Source organism: Aquarana catesbeiana, linkage group LG11 (assembly GCF_042186555.1).
Source record: "Aquarana catesbeiana isolate 2022-GZ linkage group LG11, ASM4218655v1, whole genome shotgun sequence".
NCBI lineage: Eukaryota > Metazoa > Chordata > Amphibia > Anura > Ranidae > Aquarana > Aquarana catesbeiana.
Window position 1 is genome coordinate 110754784 of NC_133334.1, and position 13817 is coordinate 110768600.

General features: G+C 44.6%; 1 protein-coding gene across 1 annotated transcript in view; it reads left to right on the forward strand.

Moving 5' to 3' along the window:
- SNX15 (sorting nexin 15) overlaps window positions 1-13817 on the forward strand; it is a 67957-nt gene continuing 54140 nt past the window's right edge. Inside the window, exon 1 of the mRNA XM_073604880.1 lies at window positions 1-199. Within this exon, the coding sequence (XP_073460981.1) occupies window positions 101-199 (99 nt within the window). The 5' untranslated portion in view covers window positions 1-100. The remainder of the gene's footprint in view (window positions 200-13817) is intronic.

The window sequence follows — 13817 nt, forward strand, 5'->3', positions numbered from 1 at the left end:
AGCTGCCGGATGGCAAATCCAATCCACTGCGCATGCTCGAAGTGGTCACCTGAAGCTCGCTGTCTTAAAGGGGCAGAAGTGACATTGTGTCCGGAGTAAGATGTCCCGGGCTGTTCGGGATCAGTATGACCGGAGGTATCACGTGACCGAGACCCGAACCAACCCAAAAGGGTTCACAGAGTACAAAGTGATGGCTGAGGTGAGAGGACCCTCCCCTGTGTGACCCCATAGTGTGTGTCCCCTGTACTCCAATGACTGCACTCCTCACTGTCCGCTACCGGGCGATAAGACACCGCTCCTTACCCGGGACTACTCCTCCCCACTACAGGGAGATCTACACACCCCATCCCCGAGACCGGAGGAGGGAAGAGGACCTGACTACTTATGTGCTCAGACCGGTCATTATATAGATCTGATCTACATGAGGGTGGAAAGATCGGCTGTCTAATGTATGCTGTGCACTGATCTGTCCTCATATAATATACAAGGATAGAGGACCTGTCCTCATATATGGTGTGCACTGATCTGTCCTCATATAATATACAAGGATAGAGGACCTGTCCTCATATATGGTGTGCACTGATCTGTTATTATATAATATACAATGATAGAGGACTTGTCCATATATATGGTGTGTACTGATCTGTCCTCATATAATATACAAGGATAGAGGACCTGTCCTCATATATGGTGTGTACTGATCTGTCCTCATATAATATACAAGGATAGAGGACCTGTCCTCATATATGGTGTGCACTGATCTTCTCATATAATATACAAGGATAGAGGACCTGTCCTCATATATGGTGTGCACCGATCTGTCATTATATAATATACAGGGATAGAGGACCTGTCCTCATATATGGTGTGTACTGATCTGTCCTCATATAATATACAAGGATAGAGGACCTGTCCTCATATATGGTGTGCACTGATCTGTCCTCATATAATATACAAGGATAGAGGACCTGTCCTCATATATGGTGTGCACTGATCTGTCCTCATATAATATACAAGGATAGAGGACCTGTCCTCATATATGGTGTGCACTGATCTGTCCTCATATAATATACAAGGATAGAGGACCTGTCCTCATATATGGTGTGCACTGATCTTCTCATATAATATACAAGGATAGAGGACCTGTCCTCATATATGGTGTGCACTGATCTTCTCATATAATATACAAGGATAGAGGACCTGTCCTCATATATGGTGTGTACTGATCTGTCCTCATATAATATACAAGGATAGAGGATCTGTCCTCATATATGGTGTGCACTGATCTGTCCTCATATAATATACAAGGATAGAGGATCTGTCCTCATATATGGTGTGCACTGATCTGTTATTATATAATATACAATGATAGAGGACTTGTCCTCATATATGGTGTGCACCGATCTGTCATTATATAATATACAGGGATAGAGGACCTGTCCTCATATATGGTGTGCACTGATCTGTCCTCATATAATATACAAGGATAGAGGACCTGTCCTCCTATATGGTGTGCACTGATCTGTCCTCATATAATATACAAGGATAGAGGACCTGTCCTCATATATGGTGTGCACTGATCTGTTATTATATAATATACAATGATAGAGGACTTGTCCATATATATGGTGTGTACTGATCTGTCCTCATATAATATACAAGGATAGAGGACCTGTCCTCATATATGGTGTGTACTGATCTGTCCTCATATAATATACAAGGATAGAGGACCTGTCCTCATATATGGTGTGCACTGATCTTCTCATATAATATACAAGGATAGAGGACCTGTCCTCATATATGGTGTGCACCGATCTGTCATTATATAATATACAGGGATAGAGGACCTGTCCTCATATATGGTGTGTACTGATCTGTCCTCATATAATATACAAGGATAGAGGACCTGTCCTCATATATGGTGTGCACTGATCTGTCCTCATATAATATACAAGGATAGAGGACCTGTCCTCATATATGGTGTGCACTGATCTGTCCTCATATAATATACAAGGATAGAGGACCTGTCCTCATATATGGTGTGCACTGATCTGTCCTCATATAATATACAAGGATAGAGGACCTGTCCTCATATATGGTGTGCACTGATCTTCTCATATAATATACAAGGATAGAGGACCTGTCCTCATATATGGTGTGCACTGATCTTCTCATATAATATACAAGGATAGAGGACCTGTCCTCATATATGGTGTGTACTGATCTGTCCTCATATAATATACAAGGATAGAGGATCTGTCCTCATATATGGTGTGCACTGATCTGTTATTATATAATATACAATGATAGAGGACTTGTCCTCATATATGGTGTGCACCGATCTGTCATTATATAATATACAGGGATAGAGGACCTGTCCTCATATATGGTGTGTACTGATCTGTCCTCATATAATATACAAGGATAGAGGACCTGTCCTCATATATGGTGTGCACTGATCTGTCCTCATATAATATACAAGGATAGAGGACCTGTCCTCATATATGGTGTGCACTGATCTGTCCTCATATAATATACAAGGATAGAGGACCTGTCCTCATATATGGTGTGCACTGATCTGTTATTATATAATATACAATGATAGAGGACTTGTCCATATATATGGTGTGTACTGATCTGTCCTCATATAATATACAAGGATAGAGGACCTGTCCTCATATATGGTGTGTACTGATCTGTCCTCATATAATATACAAGGATAGAGGACCTGTCCTCATATATGGTGTGCACTGATCTTCTCATATAATATACAAGGATAGAGGACCTGTCCTCATATATGGTGTGCACCGATCTGTCATTATATAATATACAGGGATAGAGGACCTGTCCTCATATATGGTGTGTACTGATCTGTCCTCATATAATATACAAGGATAGAGGACCTGTCCTCATATATGGTGTGCACTGATCTGTCCTCATATAATATACAAGGATAGAGGACCTGTCCTCATATATGGTGTGCACTGATCTGTCCTCATATAATATACAAGGATAGAGGACCTGTCCTCATATATGGTGTGCACTGATCTGTCCTCATATAATATACAAGGATAGAGGACCTGTCCTCATATATGGTGTGCACTGATCTTCTCATATAATATACAAGGATAGAGGACCTGTCCTCATATATGGTGTGCACTGATCTTCTCATATAATATACAAGGATAGAGGACCTGTCCTCATATATGGTGTGTACTGATCTGTCCTCATATAATATACAGGGATAGAGGATCTGTCCTCATATATGGTGTGCACTGATCTGTTATTATATAATATACAATGATAGAGGACTTGTCCTCATATATGGTGTGCACCGATCTGTCATTATATAATATACAGGGATAGAGGACCTGTCCTCATATATGGTGTGTACTGATCTGTCCTCATATAATATACAAGGATAGAGGACCTGTCCTCATATATGGTGTGCACTGATCTGTCCTCATATAATATACAAGGATAGAGGACCTGTCCTCATATATGGTGTGCACTGATCTGTCCTCATATAATATACAAGGATAGAGGACCTGTCCTCATATATGGTGTGCACTGATCTGTCCTCATATAATATGCAAGGATAGAGGACCTGTCCTCATATATGGTGTGCACCGATCTGTCCTCATATAATATACAAGGATAGAGGACCTGTCCTCATATATGGTGTGCACTGATCTGTCCTCATATAATATACAAGGATAGAGGATCTGTCCTCATATATGGTGTGCACTGATCTGTTATTATATAATATACAATGATAGAGGACTTGTCCTCATATATGGTGTGCACTGATCTGTTATTATATAATATACAATGATAGAGGACTTGTCCTCATATATGGTGTGCACTGATCTGTCCTCATATAATATACAAGGATAGAGGACCTGTCCTCATATATGGTGTGCACTGATCTGTCCTCATATAATATACAAGGATAGAGGACCTGTCCTCATATATGGTGTGCACTGATCTGTCCTCATATAATATACAAGGATAGAGGACCTGTCCTCATATATGGTGTGCACTGATCTGTCCTCATATAATATAATATACAAGGATAGAGGACCTGTCCTCATATATGGTGTGCACTGATCTGTCCTCATATAATATACAAGGATAGAGGACCTGTCCTCATATATGGTGTGCACTGATCTGTTATTATATAATATACACAGATAGAGGACCTGTCCTCATATATGGTGTGCACTGATCTGTCCTCATATCAAGGATAGAGGACCTGTCCTCATATATGGTGTGCAGTGATCTGTTATTATATAATATACAAGGATAGAGGACCTGTCTACTTATGTGATCCGACCTGTCATATTATATAGATCTGATCTACATGAGGGTGGAAAGATCGGCTGTCTAATGTATGCTGTTCACCGATCTGTCCTCATATAATATACAAGGATAGAGGACCTGTCCTCATATATGGTGTGCACCGATCTGTCCTCATATAATATACAAGGATAGAGGACCTGTCCTCATATATGGTGTGCACTGATCTGTCCTCATATAATATACAAGGATAGAGGACCTGTCCTCATATATGGTGTGCACTGATCTGTCCTCATATAATATACAAGGATAGAGGATCTGTCCTCATATATGGTGTGCACTGATCTGTTATTATATAATATACAATGATAGAGGACTTGTCCTCATATATGGTGTGCACTGATCTGTCCTCATATAATATACAAGGATAGAGGACCTGTCCTCATATATGGTGTGCACTGATCTGTCCTCATATAATATACAAGGATAGAGGACCTGTCCCCATATATGGTGTGCACTGATCTGTCCTCATATAATATACAAGGATAGAGGACCTGTCCTCCCTATATGGTGTGCACTGATCTGTCCTCATATAATATGCAAGGATAGAGGACCTGTCCTCATATATGGTGTGCACTGATCTGTTATTATATAATATACAAGGATAGAGGACCTGTCCTCATATATGGTGTGCACTGATCTGTCCTCATATAATATATAAGGATAGAGGACCTGTCCTCATATATGGTGTGCACTGATCTGTCCTCATATAATATACAAGGATAGAGGACCTGTCCTCATATATGGTGTGCACTGATCTGTTATTATATAATATACAAGGATAGAGGACCTGTCCTCATATATGGTGTGCACTGATCTGTTATTATATAATATACAAGGATAGAGGACCTGTCCTCCTATATGGTGTGCACTGATCTGTCATTTATATAATATACAAGGATAGAGGACCTGTCCTCATATATAGTGTGCACTGATCTGTCATTATATAATATACAAGGATAGAGGACCTGTCCTCATATATGGTGTGCACCGATCTGTCCTCATATAATATACAAGGATAGAGGACCTGTCCTCATATATGGTGTGCACTGATCTGTCATTTATATAATATACAAGGATAGAGGACCTGTCCTCATATAATATACAAGGATAAAGGACCTGTCCTCATATATGGTGTGCACTGATCTGTCATTTATATAATATACATGGATAGAGGACCTGTCCTCATATATGGTGTGCACTGATCTGTTATTATATAATATACAAGGATAAAGGACCTGTCCTCCTATATGGTGTACACTGATCTGTCCTCATATAATATACAAGGATAGAGGACCTGTCCTCATATATGGTGTGCACTGATCTGTCATTTATATAATATACATGGATAGAGGACCTGTCCTCATATATGGTGTGCACTGATCTGTTATTATATAATATACAAGGATAAAGGACCTGTCCTCCTATATGGTGTACACTGATCTGTCCTCATATAATATACAAGGATAGAGAACCTGTCCTCATATATGGTGACTGTGCACTGATCTGTCATTTATATAATATACAAGGATAGAGGACCTGTCCTCATATATGGTGTGCACTGATCTGTTATTATATAATAAACAAGGATAGAGGACCTGTCCTCCTATATGGTGTGCGCTGATCTGTCATTATGTAATATACAAGGATAGAGGACCTGTCCTCATATATGGTGTGCACCGATCTGTCCTCATATAATATACAAGGATAGAGGACCTGTCCTCATATATGGTGTGCACTGATCTGTCCTCATATAATATACAAGGATAGAGGACCTGTCCTCATATATGGTGTGCACTGATCTGTCCTCATATAATATACAAGGATAGAGGACCTGTCCTCATATATGGTGTGCACTGATCTGTCCTCATATAATATATACAATGATAGAGGACCTGTCCTTCTATATGGTGTGCACTGATCTGTCATTATATAATATACAAGGATAGAGGACCTGTCCTCATATATGGTGTGCACTGATCTGTCCTCATATAATATACAAGTGTAACAAGCCCCTTGCTTGCTCGGTTCCACTCTCCCGACACTCCTCTGCGGCTATAGAATCAGATTGCAGATCGCGACATCTGATTGCTTGGCCATCCGATGCTCCGGGATTAGGACTACAGCTATGTGCCGTTCTAACCCAGTTGTAATAGCTCAGAACAAACACCAGGCAGGCTGTATGTAAGTTCAACCAGGAAATCTCCTTTATTCAAAAATACAGGCTCTTTTATACACTAACAGTGGAGGTGCATACCTCCTGCTCATATTACTTTAACAATACACCTGTAACCTAATTAACATGGGCTAATTAACTAATCCCTTTAGACAGCCTAGATGACTCAGACATGACCTTTAGGCCAGACTGGCCGTCTTGTAGCTTAGAACCCCCAATCAACATTATCACAATAGCAGAGTTAATTAAACACAAACAACAATGGGGATCTAATGACTCTTAGATCCCATACTAGAGACTTATTTACAATAGACATTTTAGCAGACAACAGACAGGTAGCTGGAATTGATGATATTAGCATTTAACAGTAGGCGTCCCAACGGTATGAATCAGTCACTATTCCAATATGGCAAATCCAGGGTCCCCAGAGTCTGTGTGTCCTGGGGGACCGGGACCCGAATCCACAGTAATACCACCTCAAGGGTCCCCAGGCATACAGCTCACAAAGAGCACCGTTCCCCCAAATGCCAAGGTCCCCGATCGATCGGCAAGAGGCTAGCATACAGTCCCCTCCAAAAGTCTCTCTCCCGGCTAGGTCTGTCACATTTCTCCCCTTTAGGCAGGAGACTAACACAGGGGGAGAGGGGGGCGTGGCTTAGCGATGGCCGAGTAAAGACGTGAGCTGAAGGAGCTCCGGGCCCGATCCGCACTTCGCCGGCCAAACAACCCACTTCTACTGCAGGAGAACACGGCATGTCCACCTCTAAACATTACAAGACAAGAGCGACGACTAGAAGAACAGGGACCCCGAACCCACAGCACGGGATAAGACGATTCCTCAGTGACAGGAAGGAGATATCCCCAGGCGCCATTGTAGCCGCGCCGCGTGCACACTATACGGAGAGGATCCCCCCTGAGACACAGACACTCTCCCCATCTAACACTATGGAAGCAGATCCACACATGGGGACCCCAGCTGCATTCAGATCCGAGCCGGCAACCTCCCCACACAGCCAGATGCGGATAGAAGACGACCTCCGCGCCATGCTGCAGGCTCTTCCTACCAGGGCTGATATCGAGGCCCTGATCCAGCGCGTGGAGGAAGCACATAACAAAGACATACAGGAGATCAGGTCAGAGTTACACACGATTAACCATCGAGTGTCCGCTGGGGAAACTCAGACCACTACACTGGAATCCAGGGTTCTATCCCTGGAACAAGCTCAAGAATCCCACAATATGGAACTACAGGAGATGCAGCTGCATATTGAAGAAATGGAGGACCGTAGCCGCCGCAACAACCTGCGGCTGCGGGGGATCCCGGAGGCAACGGGACCGGAGGACCTGGCGGAGACAGTAACAGCCATATTCCATAGACTTCTAGAAAACCCCGCACCCTCTTTGGAAATTGACAGGGTCCATCGAACCCTAGGACCAAAGTCTTCAGACCCGGCTAGACCCCGAGACGTCTTATGCCGCTTGCACCGGTACGCTCAAAAAGAAACCATCTTGCGCAACGCCTGGGGGAGCGGAGACATAGAATTCGACGGTGCACAAATTCAAATCTTACCGGATATATCCAGAGCCACCCTCCAACGCAGAGCGATGCTAAAACCCCTGTTGGAAGCAGCAAGGCAACGTGGATACACTTATAGATGGGGGTATCCCCTAGCAGTGATATTCCGATCCAACCAGTCCTCATTCACACTGCGATCGCCGGCGGATCTCCCTGCCTGTTTCACTTTTATGGGGTTTGACCCGATCCCAATACCCAACTGGCTGCTGAAAATACCGAGACCGATGGGCCGCTCAGGTCCTCTGCCGCCCGGATCCAGCCAGCCGCCCAGATCCCAGAGGAATCGGGGCCGTTCTAGAGCCTCCAACAACAACGGTTCACGTGAGTCTTGACTTTTGTACATAACCAGATAAAAAGACATGGGAAGCAGGCATAGTTACTGTGGCACCTTTCTCTGTTTAACCATGGGGGTGTTTCCCCGGTCTCAAGTTCTCCGGAATACCTACCCGGCACCCACCTTGCTTACCACACAGACCTGGACGGAGCGGGAGGCCTGCATATTATGAACAGGGGGAAACGGAGGGGTTTAGGGGCTGCCCCCCTTTATTGTCAGCTCCAATACGTGCACTGTAGACCAAAGTACTGATTAAAGCCAATAACCTCCTATGCCACTGTCAGGTCACCCTGAGTTTCGAGAAGACCACGTGTCTGTTGCTGCACCAGGGCCAAGTTACAGTTACAGTTTAAGGTTAGCCTGTGCAACTCCACACGGTCAGTCAGTGGTGAGCAAGAGAGGTCCCTCCCCCCCCGCATAAGGAGCATCTAAGGAATACCTAACGAGACACTGCAACTAGAACAAAATACTCGCAGCTAACCCGCCAGAGGGACTTCTCCTACCCCAACACGAACTGCGAGTCAAGATAGAAATTCTCCATGATAACATGCTCAAAGGGACCACGCCAGCACATGACGTATAACGGAGGGGCGCAGGCGGAAGACCTGACTCCTTCCACCCGGCAACTAATCCCACATCCCACATCCCAAAACTTATCAATACTTTAATTGGCAGACCGTTAAGGAAGTTTTACGCCTAATGCCAATGGGTAACGTCGGTGTTTGGTTCCTGCTCAAATGGCTTAACCCAGGCAGATGTTTAACTACAAAGACTAAGACCTACGCAACAAGGAAGGACCACCACACTGTCGATTTGCAACATCCCCGTCAAGAAGTATATGGTGGGACGTTGGCACGGTTACAGACGGGAGGGTAAAGCTTTGCGGAGGTGGTCATGTCTCGGAGGCTGATGTGGGAGGGGGTCGCCAGGGGCTCTTCCAAGGTGCAGACCCCTCACCCCGCCATTGGCCACTGACGCGCGGATTACCCGTTGCCAAGGGAGGGAGGGAGATGACAGCGGGCGGTTGGTTTGGCCCCTGGGGGGAGGGGGAGAGGGGATGCCCCACCGGAGATTTGTTCTAGTTTTTGTTTCAACTACATGCCTGGCCTGCTTTCCTATATTACCATACAAGTACTGCAGTTTGTATTAAGACATGTAAGAACTGTTATGTAGGATTGTTGTTCTATGAGGGTATTATACCTGTTCTTGTCTAAGTCATGATTGCCATTGTTCCACCTGCCTGCTCTTACACACACACACCAGGGTAGGCGGAGTGTGGGCGGTGCCCGGATACCTCCCAGGTCCCTCGCTGACCACACTCCCACTTAGGCACACGCTCAATACGTAGGCTTCCCTGCAGAGCGTATAAGCAAGTTTTTGCTACTCTAAATAGAAATTTGAGACTCTGATCGAGAGTCCTTTACTCTCATTTCTATCTCTTTTCTGATTTCTCACACTTATCTGTTACTTCCCTACTACCTTCCTGCTCACACCTCCCCCATCTACTATCTCTTTACCCCCCCCAATCCCCAGGATCATGGACGAACTCCACATTGTAACCTTAAACGCAAAAGGACTTAATGTCCCAGAAAAAAGAAGAATGCTACAAAATGATATGAGACGCATGAAAGCAGACATAGTTCTACTACAAGAGACCCACTTCCGGGAAAATGCTTTTCCCATCCTAAAAAACAGACACTACCCGACGGTATACCACTCAACATATTCGGAGGCTAAATCTAGAGGGGTCTCCATCCAGATATCGGCTAAAATACCCTGGTCCTTGACTGCTATAAAGACAGACCCGGAGGGAAGATACCTCTTCCTCAAGGGCATGATAGGCGCCGTGAAGGTGACTATAGCCAATTTATACGCCCCCAACTGTCACCAAGACGCTTTTATCAGGAAACATCTGAAACTCCTTCAAAAATTCACAGAAGGCCAACTCATTGTGGGAGGAGATTTAAATGTCCCCCTCCTCCCTTCAGAGGACACCTCAACGGGAACATCTTCCACACACAAAAGCACGCGCAGAGCTATTTACTCAGCCCTGCATGAGACACAATTAATAGATACCTGGCGTCTTCTGCACCCCGGAGAATGGGACTATACATTTTTCTCCCGCCCACACCAAACATACTCACGTATAGACTATCTTTTGATCCCCCATAGACAACTACATGCAGTCAGGAACACCACCATCGGCTCCATTACATGGTCAGACCATGCCCCAGTCATGATGCGTTATGCTTTGACAGACTTCCACAAGGAACAAAGGAGTCCTTGGAGACTGAACGAGAGCCTACTGCAAGACCAGGAGACGCTTACAGCTGTCACCAGAGAGATAACACACTATTTCCAAGACAACCACACCACAGACAATAACAAGGGCCTCATATGGGAAGCCCACAAGGCAGTGATAAGGGGTATCCTTATACAACATGGTTCACGACTTAAAAAACAGAGGATTGAACAAATGACCCTACTGATAAAGAAATTACAGACACTAGAGATTGCACATAAACAGACCCAGACCAGACAATTGGGGACTGAATTGGATACAGTTCGTGCACAGATCACTGATCTACTTCATTATAAAGCCAAAGCTGCGATGCCAATTACCAGGAAAAGAGTATACGAATCGGGCAACAAATGTGGCAGAATGCTGGCACAATCTCTACAGACTCAAAGGACGGCATCCTATATACCACATATTTATTCACACCTCGGCCACAAAATGACACTTCCTCAACAAATTACAAATGAATTCAAATCTTTCTACGAAAAACTTTACAACATCCCCACGACAAGCCCACCAACAGAGTGAATGAGGGAATATTTAACTAACTCCCTAATGCCCACATTATCCAACGGAACACGCAACTTACTAGAGGACCCTATAACATTACCTGAACTACAAGCAGCAATAGGCAGCACCAAACCGGGGAAGGCCCCGGGCCCAGACGGTCTAACAGTACAGTACTATAAAACCCTTCTACCATCCCTGGGGATCCACATGGTGGAGCTGTTTAATAGCCACACAGAGGGGGGCGGGTTCCATGACTCTTCCTTGCAGGCTCAGATCTCGGTCATCGCTAAAGAAGGGAAAGATCCGACCCAGTGCGGAAGCTACCGGCCAATTTCCTTACTCAACACGGATATCAAATTATTAACTAAAATAATAGCATCTAGACTACAGCTACACCTCCCACACCTAATACATCTAGATCAGGTAGGTTTCGTGCCCACTAGAGAGGCGAGGGACAACACCATTAAGGTGTTGAACCTAATTCATACAACCAACCACACAAAAACACAGAGTGTCTTTGTCAGCACAGACGCTGAAAAGGCATTCGACCGTGTAAACTGGGCCTTTATGTTCGAAACACTCCGACACGTAGGGGTTGGTAGAAAGGTGCTAAGATGGATTATGGCAGTTTACACAACACCGTCCGCCAGAGTCCGAGCCAACGGGATGTTGTCAGACCTGTTCCCGATTACCAATGGAACGAGACAAGGTTGCCCACTTTCCCCCCTCCTCTTTGCCCTATCTCTCGAACCCTTCCTATGCCATGTAAGATTAAACCCCAACATTAAGGGAGTGGAGATAAACCAAACCCAATACAAGGTATCCGCTTATGCGGATGACCTCATGTTCTCACTTACAAACCCAACAATTTCTCTACCGAATCTGTTGAAAGAGTTCGAACTATACGGCAGTCTCTCCAATCTAAAGATAAACGTCGCCAAATCGGAAGCGATGGGAGTTGGAATACCACATTCACGGTTGCTGCACCTCCAATCCAGTATTCACTTGAAATGGAATAACAAGACCCTAAAATATTTAGGTACACAGATTCCCCATAATCTATCACAGCTCTATGAACTAAACTTTCCACCACTGCTTAAAACGACAAGGGAGCTTCTAAACAAATGGGGCGCGGGCTTACACTCCTGGGTGGGAAGGTGCAACATACTGAAAATGTCCATTCTCCCCAAATTCCTCTACCTTATGCAAGCACTACCTGTGAACATACCTACACCTTTTTTCAAAAAAGTACAATCGACGTTTTCGGAATTTGTTTGGGCTAAACGAAAACCGAGATTAGCTCACAAAATTTTGGTTCTCCCCAAGCAGTACGGTGGCCTAGCACTACCAGACGTTCGCGCCTACTACCAGGCGGTTCATCTGGGTAGATTGATCGATTGGTGTCGACACCAAGAGACCAAGCTCTGGACTAGTTTGGAACAAAACCAAAGCCAAGTCCCTCTCCGGAGAGCTCCTTGGTGTCACCCGGCTATCCTGGCGGAGACCAAGAGACACCCTTTAATAGGAAACACCATACTTGTCTGCGCTAGACTACTTACGAGGACAACCCTGTCTTCACCGAACTCCCCTTTATACCCAATACTAGGGAACCCGCTGTTCACACCAGGACTACAAGATCTGGTATTCGGGAACCTAGCTAGGTTGGACCTTTACCAAGCCTCCCACTTTAGTGCAGGAGGGCGCTGGAAAACAACCGCAGAACTCACTGACCCAACAGGCACATACAGACTAGACTTCCTGAGAGCACTTCAACTTAGTCATTTCCTCAAAACCATTCAACCCCCAACGAACGGACAGATACTCACCACATTCGAAGACATCTGCTCAACCCCGGGGGCTCTACCACACACACTCTCCCTGACCTACAATATCCTCAATACTCCCCACAACAGATTTTGTCCCACCGGGACTGACCAAATGGGAAAAAGAACTGAACTGTAGATTTAGCCTAGCCAAGAAACAACAGATTCTGAAGTTCATACACAAATCCTCTATATGTGCCAAAACTCAAGAGATGAACTATAAAATTCTATCACACTGGTACAGAACCCCAACACAGTTAAGTAGAATCTTCCCGGCAACATCTGACCTTTGTTGGCGATGCCAAACGGAAAAAGGGACACTACTACATGTCTTTTGGTCATGTCCTGGTCTGACAAATTTCTGGCAAACTGTAAAGCAGACCATACAGAAATTCACAGAATACACTATAGCTGATGATTCGGCCTTCTTCCTCCTGCATGCGGCAAACATTCCCATGAAAAAATATAAAAAGTCAGTGCTGCGCCATCTACTAGACACAGCTAAGGCCTGTATTCCATTACGTTGGAAGTCCACAACTCCACCACCCATAGCATTATGGATTAAAAAAGTAGAAGAGATTAAACATATGGAAGATCTCATCCATACAGCACAAAACAGACAAGAGAAATTCTCCAAAACGTGGCAGTTGTGAAACATGTTTATATATTCCAATGAAGGACAGGCTTTACAAGCAACTATACCGACTTAAATCGGTTTGCTGCGTGCTGGACACAGGGAA